Genomic DNA, 21657 nt, shown 5'->3' on the forward strand with positions numbered 1-21657 from the left:
TGCTTTCTACAACTATGTTGTTCTATGGACGGAAGCTTTTCCCTCTCAAGGAAATTTATGATATTCCTTTGTATCTGTATGCGTGATAAGATCCTGGAATGCCTATACAGCTTACTAGAACCATAATACGTGATAGACGGCTTGCTGCACCAAATAAATACGTAAAGCAATGAATACCCCTGAGGATGAGAGTGAATGCAATCGAAACGCGCCGTGGATATTAAAAAAGGAAACCGACTGACACAGGTGACTGTTTTCATTAATCTTCGTCGATTTTCTTCAAACAGTCGCACGTGGACGAAATAAGGTGATTTACATTTGTATTTAGTATCTGTTAACACATCACCGTCGTACATAGAGATGTGAGATCAAGCGGAACACCCGGCGTGTCTTGTATCGAACGCAAAGCAAATACGTACGTAAATCTTCTCGCGACTGCTTCGCCCTTCGCGTTCGCCTGGAAGCCTGATGGCCTCCGGAGGGTGAAGGCGGTGGTAAGCGGCTTGCGGCTGCAGAACTCGCTTCACCCCAGAGACCTGGAGGCCACTGGAGGCTGCCTCGCTCGTCTGTTCGCGCTAAACGTCAGCGACCTGTGCGCTGGGAGACTTCAGACTCCCCAACCGCGGCAAAGTCGCTGAAGCTTCTTTCAGGCCCTGTTGCGTCACCGTCACTGCTACCAGAGGTACATACAAATGTGCGGTTTATGACTCTCGCCATCTAATAAATAAATAAATAAATACATTTTAGCAAATGCATTTATACGAGGGCAGTTCAATAAGTAATGCAACACTTTTTTTTTTCTGAAACAGGGGTTGTTTTATTCAGCATTGAAATACACCAGGTTATTCCCCAATCCTTTAGCTACACAACACTATTTTTCAACGTAATCTCCATTCAATGCTACGGCCTTACGCCACCTTGAAATGAGGGCCTGTATGCCTGCACGTACCATTCCACTGGTCGATGTCGGAGCCAACGTCGTACTGCATCAATAACTTCTTCATCATCCACGTAGTGCCTCCCACGGATTGCGTCCTTCATTGGGCCAAACATATGGAAATCCGACGGTGCGAGATCAGGGCTGTAGGGTGCATGAGGAAGAACAGTCCACTGAAGTTTTGTGAGCTCCTCTCGGGTGCGAAGACTTGTGTGAGGTCTTGCGTTCCCATGAAGAAGGAGAAGTTCGTTCAGATTTTTGTGCCTACGAACACGCTGAAGTCGTTTCTTCAATTTCTGAAGAGTAGCACAATACATTCAGAGTTGATCGTTTGACCATGGGGAAGGACATCGAACAGAATAACCCATTCAGCATCCCATAAGACTGTAACCATGACTTTACTGGCTGAGGGTATGGCTTTAAACTTTTTCTTGGTAGGGGAGTGGGTGTGGCGCCACTCCATTGATTGCCGTTTTGTTTCAGGTTCGAAGTGATGAACCCATGTTTCATCGCCTGTAACAATCTTTGACAAGAAATTGTCACTCTCAGCCACATGACGAGCAAGCAATTCCGCACAGATGGTTCTCCTTTGCTCTTTATGGTGTTCGGTTAGACAACGAGGGACCCAGCGGGAACAAACCTTTGAATATCCCAACTGGTGGACAATTGTGACAGCACTACCAACAGAGATGTCAAGTTGAGCACTGAGTTGTTTGATGGTGACCCGTCGATCATCTCGAAGGAGTGTGTTCGGACGCTCCGCCATTGCAGGAGACACAGCTGTGCACGGCCGGCCCGCACGCGGGAGATCAGACAGTCTTGCTTGACCTTGCGGCGATGATGACACCCGCTTTGCCCAACGACTCACCGTGCTTTTGTCCACTGCCAGATCACCGTAGACATTCTGCAAGCGCCTATGAATATCTGAGATGCCCTGGTTTTCCGCCAAAAGAAACTCGATCACTGCCCGTTGTTTGCAACGCACATCTGTTACAGACGCCATTTTAACAGCTCCGTACAGCGCTGCCACCTGTCGGAAGTCAATGAAACTATACGAGATGAAGCGGGAATGTTTGAAAATATTCCACAAGAAATTTCCGGTTTTTTCAACCAAAATTGGCCGAGAAAAAAAATGTGTTGCATTACTTATTGAACTGCCCTCGTATTTTGACATGAGAGGGTGCTGAAAAGTAATGCCTCCGAATTTTTTATGTGAAATTCTTATAAATTTTTAAATAAATCAAGCTTTATTAACGTTCTACATCTTTATTCTTCTCTCAACACAGTCTCCATGGAGATGGACACATTTCTTCCACCGAGAGATGGGTTTGTTGATACCGTCACAGAAGAATGACTTTGTTGGCGGAGCCACAATCTCACCTCTGCATGCACTGTATCCTCTCCAGCAATGGGAAGTCCTCGAAGGTGTTCTTTCAGTTTTGGAAACAGATGAAAATCGGATGGGGGCAAGTTGGGACTGTATGGTAACTGGATTCAGCATACTACTATACGAAATAGATTCAAATTCGCTTATGGCGAAAAGATCTGAATCGACAAAACAGAAAATGAATACACCCACTTCACTTTATTCGTCATACTCTTTTTCTCATGACTGCGTCAGTCAGAGGCTTGATCTCCTCGTGTTCTACTAACTATATCATAAACTTGCATTGAAACTTGGCCCAAAATTATAAAAGACATTACGCTCAATACAAGTAACAAATATTTACGTTGTTAAAATGTCATTATATGTTACTCTGTCTGTTATATTCTGTCTTCTTATTTGATTTAGTGATCAGTAGCCATATACAGTCGAATCTCGATAATCTGAAGTTAAAACGGCCTCAGAAAAAAAAAATCGAATAAGCGCGAGTTAGAGTCAACGAAAGTTTCACTATTGAGGAATCAAGGAAAAAATCTAAGTAAGACTGTCCCCCACAAAAGTAAAGTTAACATAGAATACTGTAGTGCCAATAATATTCGTATTTAATGACATTTCAACAAACAGAGCTCAATACAAAGCTTACTTTTTTTAAGTTTTTTTTAGTTTTTATGTATTTTAACGTTTCAAATGAAAGGTACCTTGTCTGATCCAAACTACTCGGGCTCCACACACACAAGACGTCACGAGAGGCTGACCCGCCAGTGTAAGAGGAAGGAGGAAGTACCAAGCTGTCAGTAGGAAAGCAGTAACAGCAGAACAGGAGACCTCAGTGACTTAGAAGTGGGATCAGTCACTGGACGACACCTAAGTAATAAATCCGTCAGGGACATTTCATCCGTTCTTAGGCCGCTCGAGTCAACTGTTGGTCATGTGATTTTGAAGTGGGTACGCTAAGGAACAACAACAGCTAAACCAAAACCAGGCATAACACACGTACTAGCGGGCAGGGATCGTCAAGCATTGCAGAAGGTAGTTGTAAAAAATCGCGTGAAATTAGCAGAAGGAATCACTCGCGAGTTTCAAAGTGCTATCAGCAGTCCAGCGAGCACAGTGACTGTGGGCAAAGAGTTAAAAAGAAAAGTCTGCAATGGTCGGGCAGTTCCTTACGAGTCACACATTTCTGTACAAATGTTCAAATGTGTGTGAAATCTTATGGGACTTAACTGCTAAGGTCATCAGTGCCTAAGCTTACACACTACTTAATCTACATTACCCTAAGGACAAACACACACACCCATGCCCGAGGGAGGACTCGAACCTCCGCCGGGACCAGCCGCACAGTCCATGACTGCAGCGCCTGAGACCGCTCGGCTAATCCCGCGCGGCCACATTTCTGTAGACAATGACAAGCGACACTAGAAGAGGTGTAAAGAGTGACTCTACTGGTCAGAGGAAACGAGTGATTTGGAGTGACGAATCACGCTATACCCCGCGGAAATTCGATGGAAGGGTCTGGGTTTGGTGAATGCCTGGAGAACGCTACTTTCCATCACGTGTAGTTGACACCAAGAAAGTACGGAGAACGTGTTGTTACGATACGGGTGTGTTGTTCGTGATCAGGGAGTTGTTCTGCTACCGCACTTAAGAAAATGCTAAATTCGGCATGATATGAACACGTTTTACTTTAATGTGTACTGTGTGCAGCAAAAAAACAGTTTGGAGACGATGACTGTATGTATTAGCGTAACAACGCACCCCGCCACAAAGCAGCGTCTGTGAGGCAATGCGTTACGGGCAATGACATCCAACAGGTTCTACATCAACATGGATACTCTGAAAATCACATTTAAGTGCCTGGCAGAGGGTTCATCAAACCACCTTCACAATTCTCTATTATTTCAATCTCGTACAGCGCGCGGAAAGATTCAAATGGTTCAAATGGCTCTGAGCACTATGCGACTTAACTTCTGAGGTCATCAGTCGCCTAGAACTTAGAACTAATTAAACCTAACTAACCTAAGGACATCACACACATCCATGCCCGAGGCAGGATTCGAACCTGCGACCGTAGCGGTCGTTCGGCTCCAGACTGCAGCGCCTAGAACCACACGGCCACTCCGGCCGGCGCGCGTAAAGAACGAACAGCTATATCTTTCCGTACGAGCTCTGATTTCCCTTATTTTATCGTGGTGATCGTCTCTCCTATGTAGGTGGGTGTCAACAAAATATTTTCGCATTCGGAGGAGAAAGTTGGTGATTGGAATTTCGTGAGAAGATCCCGCCGCAACGAAAAGCGCCTTTCTGTTAATGATGTCCAGCCCAAATACTGTATCATTTTCGTGACTCTCTCTCCCATATTTCGCGATAATACACTCCTGGAAATTGAAATAAGAACACAGTGAATTCATTGTCCCAGGAAGGGGAAACTTTATTGACACATTCCTGGGGTCAGATACATCACATGATCACACTGACAGACCCACAGGCACATAGACACAGGCAACAGAGCATGCACAATGTCGGCACTAGTACAGTGTATATCCACCTTTCGCAGCAATGCAGGCTGCTATTTTCCCATGGAGACGATCGTAGAGATGCTGGATGTAGTCCTGTGGAACGGCTTGCCATGCCATTTCCACCTGGCGCCTCAGTTGGACCAGCGTTCGTGCTGGACGTGCAGACCGCGTGAGACGACGCTTCATCCAGTCCCAAACATGCTCAATGGGGGACAGATCCGGAGATCTTGCTGGCCAGGGTAGTTGACTTACACCTTCTAGAGCACGTTGGGTGGCACGGGATACATGCGGACGTGCATTGTCCTGTTGGAACAGCAAGTTCCCTTGCCGGTCTAGGAATGGTAGAACGATGGGTTCGATGACGGCTTGGATGTACCGTGCACTATTCAGTGTCCCCTCGACGATCACCAGTGGTGTACGGCCAGTGTAGGAGATCGCTCCCCACACCATGATGCCGGGTGTTGGCCCTGTGTGACTCGGTCGTATGCAGTCCTGATTGTGGCGCTCACCTGCACGACGCCAAACACGCATACGACCATCATTGGCACCAAGGCAGAAGCGACTCTCATCGCTGAAGATGACACGTCTCCATTCGTCCCTCCATTCACGCCTGTCGCGACACCACTGGAGGCGGGCTGCACGATGTTAGGGCGTGAGCGGAAGACGGCCTAACGGTGTGCGGGACCGTAGCCCAGCTTGCATGGAGACGGTTGCGAATGGTCCTCGCCGATACCCCAGGAGCAACAGTGTCCCTAATTTGCTGGGAAGTGGCGGTGCGGTCCCCTACGGCACTGCGTAGGATCCTACGGTCTTGGCGTGCATCCGTGCGTCGCTGCGGTCCGGTCCCAGGTCGACGGGCACGTGCACCTTCCGCCGACCACTGGCGACAACATCGATGTACTGTGGAGACCTCACGCCCCACGTGTTGAGCAATTCGGCGGTACGTCCACCCGGCCTCCCGCATGCCCACTATACGCCCTCGCTCAAAGTCCGTCAACTGCACATACGGTTCACGTCCACGCTGTCGCGGCATGCTACCAGTGTTAAAGACTGCGATGGAGCTCCGTATGCCACGGCAAACTGGCTGACACTGACGGCGGCGGTGCACAAATGCTGCGCAGCTAGCGCCATTCGACGGCCAACACCGCGGTTCCTGGTGTGTCCGCTGTGCCGTGCATGTGATCATTGCTTGTACAGCCCTCTCGCAGTGTCCGGAGCAAGTATGGTGGGTCTGACACACCGGTGTCAATGTGTTGTTTTTTCCATTTCCAGGAGTGTACAAAACGTCCTGCCCTTCTCTAAACTTTTTCAATGTACTCCGTCAGTCCTATCTGGTAAGGATCCCACAGCGCGCAGCAATATTCTAAAAGAGGACGGACAATCGTAGTCTCCTTAGTAGGTCTGTTACATTTTCTAAGTGTCCTGCCAATAAAACGCAGTCTTTGGTTAGCCTTCCCCACATTTTCTATATGTTCCTTCCAATTTCAGTTGTTCGTAATTGTAATACCTACGTATTTAGTTGAATTTACGGCTTTTTTAGAATGATTTATCGTGTAACCGAAGTTTAACGAATTCCTTTTTGCCCTCATGTGGATGACCTCATATTTTTCGTTATTTAGGGTCAACTTCCAATTTTCGCAACATTCAGATATCGTTTATGAATCGTTTTGTAATTTGTTTTAATCTTCTGATGACTTTATTAGTCGATAAACGACAGCGTCATCTCCAAACAACTTAAGACGGCTGCTTAGATTGTCTCCCAAATCGTTTATATAGATGAGGAACAAGCAAGGGCCTCTAACACTACCACTACCTTGGGGAACGCCAGAAATCACTTCTGTTTTACTCGATGACTTTCTGTCAATTACTACGAACTGTGGCCTCTCTGACAGGAACTCACAAATCCAGTCACATAACTGAGACGATATTCCATAAGCACGTAATTTCACTACTAGCGACTTGCGTGGTACAGTGTCAAAAGCCTTCCGGAAATCCAGAAATACGGAATCGCTCTGAAATCCCTTGTCAGTAGCACTCAACACTTCATGTGAATAAAGAACTAGCTGTGAACGATGTTTCCTAAACCCATGTTGACTGCGTGTCAACAGACAGTTTTCTTCGAGGAAATTCATAATGTTTGAACACAATATATGTTCTTCAATCCTGCTGCATATTTAGTGGATTACTCCTACTACCTTTCTTGAATATTGGTGCGACTTGTGGAACTTCCTGTCTTTAGGTACAGATCTTTCGTCGAGCGACCAGTTGTAAATAATTGTTAGGTGTGCTAATGCATCAGCATACTCCGAAAGGAACCTAATTGGTATACAGTCTGGACCAGAACACTTATTTTTATTAAGTGATTTAAGTTGCTTCACTACTCCGAGGATATTTACTTCTACGTTACTCATTTTGGCATCTGTTCTCGATTCGAATTCTGGAATATTTACTTTGTTTTCTTTTGTGAAGCACTGTCTTAGACAGTATCTCCATTGTTATCGCGCAGAGGAGGCATTGATATTTTCTTGCCGCTAACATACTTCACATACAACCTGAATCTCTTTGGATTTTCTGCCAGGTTTCGAGACAAATTTTCGTTGTGAAAGTATCTCGCACTCAAGTCCGCGCTAAATTTCGAGCTTCTGTAAAAGATCGACAATCTTGGGGATTATGCGTCTGTTTAAATTTGGCATGTTTGTTTCGTTGTTTCTGCAACAGTGTTCTAACCCGTTTTGTGTGCCGAGGAGGATCAGCTCCGTCGTTTGTTAGTTTATTTGGTATCAATCTCTCAATTGCTGCCGATACTATTTCTCTGAATTTAAGCCACATCTGGTCTACACTTATATTATTAATTTGGAATGAGTGGAGATTGCCTCTCAGGAAGAGGTCAAGTGAACTTTTATCTGCTTTTTTGAATAGGTATATTTTTCGCTTATTTTTGGAGGATTTATGGATTACAGTATTCAACCTCGCTACGACAACCCTGTGTTCACTAATCCCTGTATCGGTTTTGATGTTCGTTATTAACTCAGGATTATTTGTTGCTAAGAGATCAAGTGTGTTTTCACAACCGTTTACTATTCGCGTGGGCTCGTGAACTAACTGCTCGAAATAATTTTCAGAGAATGCGTTTAGCACAATTTCGGATGATATTTTATGCATACCTCGGGAATTAAAAAGAGTTCAGGTTTGGGATGAGTTAGAATGTCGACTTCTTCATAAAGGTGAAGAGTGGACGCACATCACATTAATGTCCTCCAATATGTGCCCGTTTACGTTTGATCAGCAGTTGTATACACTAATTTCCGAAAGCACCTAAGAAACATTCAGAGTTATTTTGCAAAGAAATTAGTAATCTTCCTGTGCTTCAGTGACCCCCAAGGTCAAGCGCATTTTCTGTTGTGACAAAAGCCGAAAAACCATCATCGTCTACTTTCGTTCTAAGGACCTAAATGCGCAACAATTCCAATGACAACCTTGCCTACTTTGGAGTGCCAGATGGAATTGGTTTTGCTTCATCTTCTTGTCTTTTTATTTCCACTTCCTCAGAGTCTAAAATTTCAACGCCAGACTGGCGGAACGTGATAAACCTCAAAATGATCTTCAAAGTGTAGGACACATCAAACCTTGTTACGCTGACTAGATTCCAGAGAAAAACAACAGGGACACTTGTATTTATACTTTATACCTAACTTCATTACTATACATGAGCTTACCTTTCTTGTCAGTTATTTTGATATTTTGAAATCGATAATGGGTCTATGACGATACAGCAGCTGGAAACCTCATAGGAAGAATGTATCTTCATTTTGAGAACTGGAAAGGAAAGTGTAGCTAGGCCTACATTACATGTAAATAAAATTCTTTTCTTCAGACAGAAATAATAAAGACTGATACATACTTTTTATTGTAATAACCTGGCTACACTTTCTGCAATGTTAATCATTTACTAGGTACTTAGGGACAATTTGGTAATCCTAAAAACTATGTGATATTACTAAAACATTTCATATTAAAATTTAAGAGTTCAGGCTGTTAGAGTAAGCGTATGTGCTCCCTGATTTCAAAATTAAATATCTCGAAAACAAAGATCGATAGAGGAATGCAGTAAACGGTATGTTTATTGTGAAAGATGTAAGAAGTTTATACAGCAGTTTGAAATAATAGTTACAAAAGCTGCTAACAGATAGCGCTGTACGCTGTACAGCTCATATCAGCATACATTAGTGAAATAATCGTATGAAAACAATGTACATGACAAATAACGTTCAATAAGCACTGCTAACACATGCCTCATAGCTCACATTCTTCACAAAACTAACTTCCGTATGGCTGCAGTCCCGTTACGAGAAATGGTTTCAGCAAAGCGATGCTCCTTTATACCTCCTTTATGTTACGTCTTCTTTGCACGCAGTGTGGTTCCTTAGCGAATACAGGAGCGTTCATGAACAGAAAATTAAGATAAATACATCTAATATCAAATAGTACAATAATACAGAACTTTGTTGCTTTTTTTGTCTCAGTTACTAACAGTAGATTCGAATGTAGAAATGTATACAGACACAAAAGAATTATAAGTCTTTCATTCTCCAATACAATGTCTATTCAGAAGATGTTGAGTCCTGGCCACTATGAAGGTCTGTTAGTGTTATTCAGGTGGCAAACACAGAAAAAGGGCTTAGTGTTTCAATGTTCGAACTTAAGTACAGCCACCGCCGAAGCTCCGGAGAGGGGATCCTTGCATCTCATTGGCAGCGGCGTAGTCCTTCGTGACAGCGCTCTAGTGTCGCGGTGGCGGCTGTAGGGATCGCGGCGGCGTAGCTGGTGGCGGGAATATTCCACGATGGCCCACAAAAAATGATGCCTTTTTTCAGCCGAAATTGGCCGAGAATAAAAATGTGTTGCTTTCCTTACTGAACGCCTCTCGTACAAACACACATTGATTTTTGATTCTCCTAACATATGGCGAGATTTGTCACTAGAACATTTTCATATGATTTCCACGGTTTAAGGAGGTTTTTCAAGGGACAGTGCAACTACTTTGGTTTATCGAAAAATTTGATTTATTTTTGAACTGGCAAGAGTCTACTGTACTACTGCAAGTGCGTGTTTTTGTGAGACATCAAAAGTTATTATGTCAAAATTCACTGTACACTTTGTCCTTTATTAACTCCTGCTGTCGTGTTATCAGTTTCTGAAGTCCTGTATCTGCTACTGCTGTATCCGACGTGGCGTCGGACAGTGATATCGATATTCTCCGCAGGCTTCGCCGATGATTCTGCAAATCGCCGACACTGATAGCAGGAAGAGAGACACGTGGTCTGATCCCGTGATTGCCAGACACGAACAACGCTGTACCCAGCGAGGATGCAACAATCGATCCTGTCGTTATTCTCTCCGGCCGATCCGTCATCGACGACTTGGCATATTTTTGGGACATATTTGTGGTTTCTAATCCGGCTGGAGTAATCGCAAACGCGTCGAGTTTCAAGTGAGGATTGTTTAACGAGAATCGATAGATAACTGGTAGTCGACGGCAACATACCGACGGTATTCTATAAGCCAACCATCGGCTCAGTAGTACAGACTGTCCTTGTAAAGATTGTCCGCAGCTCGTGGTCGTGCGGTAGCGTTCTCGCTTCCCACGCCCGAGTTCCCGGGTTCGATTTCCGGCGGGGTCAGGGATTTTCTCTGCCTCGTGATGACTGGGCGTTGTGTGATGTCCTTAGGTTAGTTAGGTTTAAGTAGTTCTAAGTTCTAGGGGACTGATGACCATAGATGTTAAGTCCCATAGTGCTCAGAGCCATTTGAACCATTTGTAAAGATTATCAGCTATTCCGCCTCAGGAAGCACCCATACGGAAGAAGGCATTTCTTGCTCACTGAATCCCGTATAATTTTCATTTGCCTGAACGATATTTTATCACGTGTGTTTTGCTTAATAAACTTCCCAAGTTCTGTGGTAGAATAGTTTTCATTAAAGATAATAAAGAATACTGCAGTATCTCGTTTAGACCCGCTCTCCTTTATAGGTTCTTATTATGTTGTTGTACATGCAAACCTGTCCTCAAGGCGATCGTCGATTTGAACATCAAAGTGTTTCAATGGCGACGGTAAGCCCTTGCCTTCCGCCGACCTTTCACCCAAGTTGCTCAGCAGATCATAGGGTGACCTGCGAATTAGCGACGTTTCTGAACCACGGTGCACCCAGACATTTACGGCACACGCTTGTCATTGCCGGAGCTAAAATAAGTAATAAGTGATAGACAAAATCCTTCGCACCAACTGGAGACGGCATCGTGGACCTCCGTCTATAGCAGTCTATAGCTAGCCGAATGAGCCGCCAATCTACATCAGATTTATGTAATATTCTCAAAAAAGCGACACAAATATGGCAGAGATACAGTCATTATCGTACGAAAGGGTGTGAAGAAAAATGTGGTTTCATTAAAAAAACTATGTCTATTTTTATTTCCTTTCCTTCTACAGTACGATACTTTCGATGGAGCGACTGATTTTAAAATATAAACTTATTTATTCGCTATGTGTATTGCTTTCTGTAGTCTTTCGGTAACATTAAAAAAAATGATCAGCACATTTCCTTGTTACAAAGTGGTTATAATACAATTATTTGTGTTGTCCGTCCTGTAAAAATTCGCAGTTATTGGTAATTAAAATATTCAGTTTCATACTTTCGCTATCAGATGCTAAACAATTTCGAGTGTCTTTAACTGTGCCACTCTGTTTCTTCTCTCTCGTATCTGCACGGATGGGACACATTAAATCGTGTCGCGTCATTGGTGCGTTACAATAGGCCACCCTCGGCTCTCAGTGACGTATGAAACACGAAAAAAAAAACACAACTACTTCAAATTACAAACTCTCATGAATATAACAAAAGTTAGTCTTTGGTGATAGCAAAATAAGAAACGATTATTTGGAACATCTGCGTTTATACACCGTGTGCAACAAATCTGTAGATTTAAAAAAAGTTTTGACAGTGTTGACTGAATTACAATTTTTGAAATTTTGAACGTATGAGGGATAAAATGCAGAGAGCGAATGGTTATTTACAACTTGTTCTGAAACCAGATTGCATTTATTAGAGTCGAAAGACTTGAAACGGAGCAGTGGTTCACAAGGGAAAAAGACGGGATTTGGAAAGGAAATTAAAAATCAGGGAGAAGAAATAGAAAAACTTTAGGTTTTCCGACGAATTTGTAATTCTGTCAGAGACACAATGACTCGGAAGAATACTTGAACGGTGTTGATAGTATCTTGAAAAAGGGTTAAAAGATGAACATCAACCAAGAAAAAAAAAGGTAGTGTAATGTAATGAATGTAATGGAATTAATTAGGCGATACAGAGGAATTGGATTGGGAGAAGAGACGTTAAAAGTAGTAGATAAGTTTGGAATTTGGGCAGCAAAGCAAATGCAGATGGCGGAAACAAAGAGGATATAAAATGCAAACGTGATATCAGGAGAAGTACTTCTGAAATTTGAGAATATTTAATACAAACTGAAGTGTTATTAACTCTCTTCTGAAGGCATTTGTCTGAATTATAACCTTGTACGGAAGTAGAACTTGAACTGGCAAGAAGAGGATACAAGCTTTTATCACGTGGTGCTCCGGAACAGTGCTGAACATCAGATATGTAGAACGAGTAACGAATGAGCAGGTGCAGAATCGAACTGGGGAAAAAAGAAATTTACGGCCCAAGATGACTAAAAGAAGGAATCTGTTGACAGAGCACATTTTGAGACACCAGGGAATCGGTAATGTGGTAATGGAAGAAAGTGTGGGGGATAAAAATTGTAGAGGAAGACCAAGAGATGAGTACAGATACTACATTCGAAGGGATGTCAGTTGCAGTGCTTCTACGTCTACACCTGCGTAACAGACGATACATCCTATTGTACCAGTAATTAGAGTTTTTTCTCATTCAAATAACGTACGGAGCGCGAGAAGAATGATTGTGTAATTCTCCCATGCGTGCGGTAAGTAACATAATCTTGTCCTGACGATCCTAATTCTGGACATTTGGGGCATCGCATTGTCCTGCTGGAATTGCCCAAGTCCGTCGGAATGCACAATGGACATGAATGGATACAGGTGATCAGACAGGATGCTTACGTACGTGTCATCTGTCAGAGCCGTATCTAGACGAATCAGGGGTCCCATATCATTCCAACTGCACACGCCCCACACTATTACAGAGCCTCCACCAGCTTGGACAATAACCTGCGAGGTCCATGGATTCATGAGGTTGTCTCCATACCCGTACACGTCCATCCGCTCGATACAATTTGAAATGAGATTCGTCCGACCAGGCAACATGTTTCCAGTCATCAGTAGCCCAGTGTCAGTGTTGAAGGGCACAGGCGTGACTAATGCAGTCATCGAGGGTACACGAGTGGGACTTCGGCCCCGAAACGCGATATCCATGATGTTTCGTTGAATGGTTCGCACGCTGCCACTTGTTGATGGCCCAGGAATGAAATCTGCAGCAGTTCGCGGAGGGGTTGCATTTCTATCACGTTGAACGATTCTCTTCAGTCATCGTTGGTCCCGTTCTCGCAGGATCTTTTTCCGACCGCAGCGATGTTGGAGATTTGATGTTTTACCTTATTTCCCCCCCCCCCCCCCCCCCCCCATGAACCATGGACCTTGCCGTTGCTGGGGAGGCTTGCGTGCCTCAGCGATACAGATGGCCGTACCGTAGGTGCAACCACAACGGAGGGGTATCTGTTGAGAGGCCAGACAAACGTGTGGTTCCTGAAGAGGGGCAGCAGCCTTTTCAGTAGTTGCAGGGGCAACAGTCTGGATGATTGACTGATCTGGCCTTGTGACATTAACCAAAACGGCTTTGCTGTGCTGGTACTGCGAACGGCTGAAAGCAAGGGGAAACTACAGCCGTAATTTTTCCCGAGGACATGCAGCTTTACTGTATGATTAAATGATGATGGCGTCCTCTTGGGTAAAATATTCCGGATGTAAAATAGTCCCCCATTCGGATCTCCGGGCGGGGACTACTCAAGAGGACGTCGTTATCAAGAGAAAGAAAACTGGCGTTCTACGGATCGGAGCGTGGAATGTCAGATCCCTTAATCGGGCAGGTAGGTTAGAAAATTTAAAAAGGGAAATGGATAGGATAAAGTTAGATATAGTGGGAATTAGTGAAGTTCGGTGGCAGGAGGAACAAGACTTTTGGTCAGGTGATTACAGAGTTATAAATACAAAATCAAATAGGGGTAATGCAGGAATAGGTTTAATAATGAATAAAAAAATAGGAGTGCGGGTAAGCTACTACAAACAGCATAGTGAACGCATTATTGTGGCCAAGATAGACACAAAGCCCATGCCTACTACAGTAGTACAAGTTTATATCCCAACTAGCTCTGCATATGATGAAGAAATTGATGAAATGTATGACGAGATAAAACAAATTATTCAGATGGTGAAGGGAGCCGAAAGTTTAATAGTCATGGGTGACTGGAATTCGTCAGTAGGAAAAGGGAGAGAAGGAAACATAGTAGGTGAATATGGATTGGGGGGAAGAAATGAAAGAGGATGCCGCCTTGTAGAATTTTGCACAGAGCATAGCTTAATCATAGCTAACACTTGGTTCAAGAATCATAAAAGAAGGTTGTATACCTGGAAGAATCCTGGAGATACTAAAAGGTATCAGATAGATTATATAATGGTAAGACAGAGATTTAGGAACCAGGTTTTCAATTGTAAGACATTTCCAGGGGCAGATGTGGATTCTGACCACAATCTATTGGTTATGAACTGCAGATTGAAACTGAAGAAACTGCAAAAAGGTGGGAATTTAAGGAGATGGGACCTGGATAAACTGAAACAACCGGAGGTTGCAGAGAGTTTCAGGGAGAGCATAAGGGAACAATTGACAGGAATGGGGGAAAGAAATACAGTAGAAGAAGAATGGGTAGCTCTGAGGGATGAAGTAGTGAAGGCAGCAGACGATCAAGTAGGTAAAAAGACGAGGGCTAATAGAATTCCTTGGGTAACAGAAGAAATGTTGAATTTAATTGATGAAAGGAGAAAATATAAAAATGCAGTAAATGAAGCAGGCAAAAAGGAATACAAACGTCTCAAAAATGAGATCGACAGGAAGTGCAAAATGGCTAAGCAGGGATGGCTAGAGGACAAATGTAAGTATGTAAGGCTTGTCTCACTAGGGGTAAGATAGATACTGCCTACAGGAAAATTAAAGAGACCTTTGGAGAGAAGAGAACCACTTGTATGAATATCAAGAGCTCAGATGGCAACCCAGTTCTAAGCAAAGAAGGGAAGGCAGAAAGGTGGAAGGAGTATATAGAGGGTTTATACAAGGGCGATGTACTTGAGGACAATATTATGGAAATGGAAGAGGATGTAGATGAAGACGAAATGGGAGATAAGATACTGCGTGAAGAGTTTGACAGAGCACTGAAAGACCTGAGTCGAAACAAGGCCCCGGGAATAGACAACATTCCATTAGAACTACTGATGGCCTTGGGAGAGCCAGTCATGACAAAACTCTACCATCTGGTGAGCAAGATGTATGAGACAGGCGAAATACCCACAGACTTCAAGAAGAATATAATAATTCCAATCCCAAAGAAAGCAGGTGTTGACAGATGTGAAAATTACCGAACTATCAGTTTAATAAGTCACAGCTGCAAAATACTAACGCGAATTGTTTACAGACGAATGGAAAAACTGGTAGAAGCGGACCTCGGGGAAAATCAGTTTGGATTCCGTAGAAATGTTGGAACACGTGAGGCAATACTAACCTTACGACTTATCTTAGAAGAAAGATTAAGAAAAGGCAAACCTACGTTTCTAGCATTTGTAGACTTAGAGAAAGCTTTTGACAATCTTACCTGGAATACTCTCTTTCAAATTCTGAAGGTTGCAGGGGTAAAATACAGGGAGCGAAAGGCGATTTACAATTTATACAGAAACCAGATGGCAGTTATAAGAGTCGAGGGGCATGAAAGGGAAGCAGTGGTTGGGAAAGGAGTGAGACAGGGTTGTAGCCTGTCCCCGATGTTATTCAATCTGTATATTGAGCAAGCAGTAAAGGAAACAAAAGAAAAATGCGGAGTAGGTATTAAAATTCATGGAGAAGAAGTAAAAACTTTGAGGTTCGCCGATGACATTGTAATTCTGACAGAGACAGCAAAGGACTTGGAAGAGCAGTTGAATGGAATGGACAGTGTCTTGAAAGGAGGATATAAGATGAACATCAACAAAAGCAAAACAAGGATAATGGAATGTAGTCAAATTAAATCGGGAGATGCTGAGGGAATTAGATCAGGAAATGAGACACTTAAAGTAGTAAAGGAATTTTGCTATTTAGGGAGTAAAATAACTGATGAGGGCCGAAGTAGAGAGGATATAAAATGTAGACTGGCAATGGCAAGGAAATCGTTTCTGAAGAAGAGAAATTTGTTAACATCGAGTATAGATTTAAGTGTCAGGAAGTCGTTTCTGAAAATATTTGTATGGAGTGTAGCCATGTATGGAAGTGAAACATGGACGATAACTAGTTTGGACAAGAAGAGAATAGAAGCTTTCGAAATATGGTGCTACAGAAGAATGCTGAAGATAAGGTGGGTAGATCACGTAACTAATGAGGAGGTATTGAATAGGATTGGGGAGAAGAGAAGTTTGTGGCACAACTTGACTAGAAGAAGGGATCGGTTGGTAGGACATGTTTTGAGGCATCAAGGGATCACAAATTTATCATTGGAGGGCAGCGCGGAGGGTAAAAATCATAGAGGGAGACCAAGAGATGAATACACTAAGCAGATTCAGAAGGATGTAGGTTGCAGTAGGTACTGGAAGATGAAGAAACTTGCGCAGGATAGAGTAGCATGGAGAGCTGCATCAAACCAGTCTCAGGACTGAAGACCACAACAACAACAACAACAACAACAACAACCTTATTTCTGATAGTCACGGTACACTCGTGAAATGGTCGTACGAGAAAATGCCCACTTTTTCGCTGCGTCGGACATGCTGTGTCGCATTGCTCGTGCGCCAACTATAACACCACGTTCAAACTCACTTAAATGTTGATAACCTGCCATTGTAGCAGCAGCAAACGACCTAACAACTGCGCCAGATAATTGTTGTCCTATATAGGCGTTGCCGACCGCAGCGCCGTATTCTGCCTGTTTACATATCTCTGTATTTGAATACGCATGCCTATACGAGTTTCTTTGGCGCTTCTGTGTACATAAACCACTATTGTGACAATGTCATGCGGAAAACAATTACTATATAATGAAAAAGCAAAAACCGGTACGTACAAGGGAATGGGAGTCTCTACTCATCAAATTACCAAGGAATTGAACTGTTCAGGTACAGTGATTGATAATGTCGTTAGAAATTGCTCACGATATGAACAGAACGGCAAGTAGAAAATTATGTGAGGCATGGTAAGCGTTACTTTTGCCCAAAGAAGGGGCGACAAACCTTTATTCTTCACAATTTGCAGCTGATTTACAGTTACCAGTCCCTGCCAGGCGTGTACGACAAAATTTAGCGCGTGACAAACATAAACAGACTAGACTGGAGTTTGCTGAAAAATATACGTCATGGACTTAAGAATGGTATAAACTGATGTTCAAGTGATGAGATAAAGTTTAATTGAGATTGGTAGGATAAATTTCCATATCACTGGCATGATCTGAGAACAGAGCAGCGGGTAAGAACGAGCATAAATTTTGGTGCTGAAAGTGTTATGATGTGGGGAGTCTTCTGCGCTAAAGGTAAATCACAAATTGCTTGGCTGAACACTGGAATGAACTCTAACATGTCCAATGTGATACTGTTTACAGAACTGATTAGTATACTTGAGCACGTAATGTACGAAAGTCGAATGTTTCAACAAGGTAATGCATCTGTGTACGTTTCCGCTACAGTCAAAAAGTGATTTGAAGAATATCGATGTCTTGCTCTGTCCTGTACGTAGCCCTGATTTGAACTCCGTTAAAATATTTAGGGAATACCTGTAAGTGGTGTTTATCGGAATGGAGACTAGAAAGCTACTCTCTAGGAATCAACATGGGTTTCGAAAAAGACGATCGTGTGAAACCCACCTCGCGCTATTCGTCCACGAGACTCAGAGAGCCATAGATACGGGTTCCCATGTAGATGCCATGTTTCTTTACTTCCGCAAGGCGTTTGATATAGTTCCCCACAGTCGTTTAATGAACAAAGTAAGAGCATATGGACTATCAGACCAATTGTGTGATTGGATTGTAGAGTTCCTATATAACAGAAAGCAGCATGTCATTCTCAGTGGAGTAAGAGTGACTTCATGTGTGCCGCAAGGGAGTGTCGTAGGACCGTTGCTATTCAGAATATATATAAATGACCTTGTGGATAACATCGCAAGTTCACTGAGGCTTTTTATGGATGATGCTGTAGTATATCGAGAGGTTGTAACAATGGAAGATTGTACTGAAATGCAGGAAGATCTGCAACGAATTGATGCATGGTGCAGAGAATGGCAATTGACTCTCAATGTAGACAAGTGTAATGTGCTGCGAATACATAGAAAGAAAGATCCTTTATCATTTAGCTACAATATAGCAGGTCAGCAACTGGAAGCAGTTAATTCCATAAATTATCTTGGAGTAGGCATTAGGAGTGATTTAAAATGGAATGACCTCATAAAATTAATCAAAAATGGTTCAAATGGCTCTGAGCACTATGGGACTTAACATCTGTGGTCATCAGTCCCCTAGAACTTAGAACTACTTAAACCTAACTAACCTAAGGACATCACACACATCCATGCCCGAGGCAGGATTCGAACCTGCGACCGTAGCAGTCGCACGGTTCCGGACTGAGCGCCTAGAACCGCGAGACCACCGCGGCCGGCATAAAATTAATCGTCGGTAAATCAGATGCTAGGCTGAGATTCATTGGAAGAATCTTAAGGAAATGCAATCCGAAAACAAAGAAAGTAGATTACAGTACACTTGTTCGCCCACTGCTTGAATACTGCTCACCGGTGTGGGATCCGTACCAGATAGGGTTCATAGAAGAGATAGAGAAGATCCAACGGATAGCAGCGCGCTACGTTACAGGTCATTTAGTAATCGCGAAAGCGTTACGGAGATGATAAACTCCAGTGGAAGACTGTGCAAGAGAGACGTTCAGTAGCTCGGTACGGGCTTTTGTTGAAGCTTCGAGAACGTACCTTCACCGAGGAGTCTAGCAGTATATTGCTCCCTCCTACGTATATCTCGCGAAGAGACCATGAGGATAAAACCAGAGAGATTATGGCCCACACAGAGGCATACCGACAATCTTTCTTTCCACGAACAATACGAGACTGGAATGGAAGGGAGAAACGATAGAGGTACTCAAAGTACCCGCCGCCACACACCGTCAGGTGGCTTGCGGAGTATGGACGTAGATGTAGATGTAGATGAACGGAAGTCAATTTGAGGCCGTATGTGAGCTGAAAAGAGTGACACGAGAAGAGTGGGCGACAATTTCACTTCAGGAACTTCTGACCTAATAAAGTTAACGCTGAAGAGAATTTTTGAGGTATTTAGGAACAACCGAGATTGGACAGAGTTCTAACAGTGCAATAACACAACAGGATAGTGAGTGCCTTTATACCAATTTCCATCCATATAATGCAAACGCCTTGTTTTGTTACTCGTGTTATAAAAGAATGGCCATTGAAATTGCAACACCATTAATATGACGTGCTACAGACCTGAAATTTAACCGACAGGAGGAAGATGCTGTGATACACAAATGATTAGCTTTTCAGAGCATTCACACAAGGTTGGCGCCGGTGGCGACACCTACAACGTGCTGACATCAGGATAGTTTCCAACCGATTTCTCATACACAAACAGCAGTTGACCGGCGTTGTCTGGTGAAACGTTGTTGTGATGCCTCGTGTAAGGAGGAGAAATGCGTACCATCACGATTCCGACTTTGATAAAGGTCGGATTGTAGCCTATCGCGATTGCGGTTTATCGTATCGCGACATTGCTGGTCGCGTCGGTTGAGATCCAATGACTGTTAGCAAAATATGGAATCGGTGGGTTCAGGAGGGTAATACGAAACGTAGTGCTGGATCCCAACGGCCTCGTATCACTAGCAATCGAGATGACAGGCCCCTTATCCGCATGACTGTAAGGGATAGTGCAGCCACGTCCCGATCCCTGAGTCAACAGATGGGGACGTTTGCAAGACAACAACCATCTGCACGAACAGTTCGACGACGTTTGCAACAGCATGGACTATCAGCTCGGAGACCGTGGCTGCGGTTACCCTTGACGGTACATCACGGACAGGAGCGCCGGCGATGGTGTACTCAACGACGAACCTGGGTGCACGAATGGCAAAACATCATTTTTTCGGATGAATCCAGGTTCTGTTTACAACATCATGATGGTCGAATCCGTGTTCGGCGACATCGCGGTGAACGCACATTGGAAGCCTGTATTCGTCATCGCCATACTGGCGTATCACCCGGAGTGATGGTATGGGGTGCCATTGGTTACACGTCGCGGTCACCTCTTGTTCGGATTGACGGCACTTTGAACAGTGGACGTTACATTTCAGATGTGTTACGACTCGTGGCTCTACCTTTCATTCGATCCCTGCGAAACCCTACATTTCAGCAGGATAATGCACGACCGCATGTTGCAGGTTCTGTACGGGCCTTTCTGGATACAGAAAATGTTCGACTGCTGGCCTGGCAAGCACATTCTCCAGATCTCTCACCAATTGAAAACGTCTGCTCAATGGTGGCTGAGTAACTGGCTCGTCATAATACGCCAGTCACTACTCTTGATGAACTGTGGTATCGTGTTGAAGCTGCATGGGCAGCTGTGCCTGTACACGCCATCCAAGCTCTGTTTGACTCAATGCCCAGGCGTATCAAGGCCGTTATTACGGCCAGAGGTGGTTGTTCTGGGTACTGATTTCTCAGGATCTATGCACCCAAACTGCGTGAATACGTAATCACTTGTCAGTTGTAGTACAATATATTTGTCCAATGAATACCCTTTTATGATCTGCATTTCTTCTTGGTGTAGCAATTTTAATGTAATTGTAATTCCGTCATGGGTTGTTTATGTCTTATATGTATATACTGCTTCATAGTAAATTCGATACATATACGCTTCAGACATTGTACTATTACTTTCTTAGAAGCTTAACTTTATACCCATTTCCATTCTGCAGCGAGAAGTGTTGTAGGGCGCCGCAACTGATGCAGCGGATAGCCGACGCTGCACTGAGTTTGACGGTGGTGGTGGTTTGTGCAGGTGACCTGTTCGTGCTGGTGTTCAGCATGGACAGCCGGGAGTCGTTCGAGGAGGTGGTGCGGCTGCGCGAGCAGATCCTGGAGACGAAACTGAGCGCCTGCGCGTCGGCCAACAGCTCCTCGTCCAGCCGCAAGAAGGCTGCGATGCCGCGGGTGCCCATGGTCATCGCCGGCAACAAGTGCGACAAGGAGATGCGGTGCGTCTACTCTCTCTGCTCCCTTACTTCAACATTCTTCACTTTGCTCTCGTTCAATACAATCCTAAATTATGCCCCTTTTTACACGAAGTGTCCCATTTATCCAGATCACTGCAAAAATACTGCAGGATAAATAATAAAACACCTTCAAAGACAAGACTATTTTATTGACAAGTGAGGTGACAGGTAGCCCACCCTTGTGTGAGTATACGATAACCAATTCAGATCAAATGAAACACAAATATCACAGTAAATGGTACCCAAACAGTAGCATCAAAACGCAGCATACCTCCCTCTCGCTGC

At 43.8% G+C, this 21657-nt stretch overlaps 1 protein-coding gene across 1 annotated transcript in view; it reads left to right on the forward strand.

Moving 5' to 3' along the window:
* Positions 1-21657, forward strand: part of LOC124605991 (GTP-binding protein Rhes) — a 621089-nt gene that overhangs the window by 508264 nt on the left and 91168 nt on the right. Inside the window, exon 2 of the mRNA XM_047137953.1 lies at positions 21159-21354. Coding sequence (XP_046993909.1) covers positions 21159-21354 — 196 coding nt within the window. The remainder of the gene's footprint in view (positions 1-21158; positions 21355-21657) is intronic.

This window comes from Schistocerca americana, chromosome 3 (assembly GCF_021461395.2).
Source record: "Schistocerca americana isolate TAMUIC-IGC-003095 chromosome 3, iqSchAmer2.1, whole genome shotgun sequence".
Classification (NCBI taxonomy): domain Eukaryota; kingdom Metazoa; phylum Arthropoda; class Insecta; order Orthoptera; family Acrididae; genus Schistocerca; species Schistocerca americana.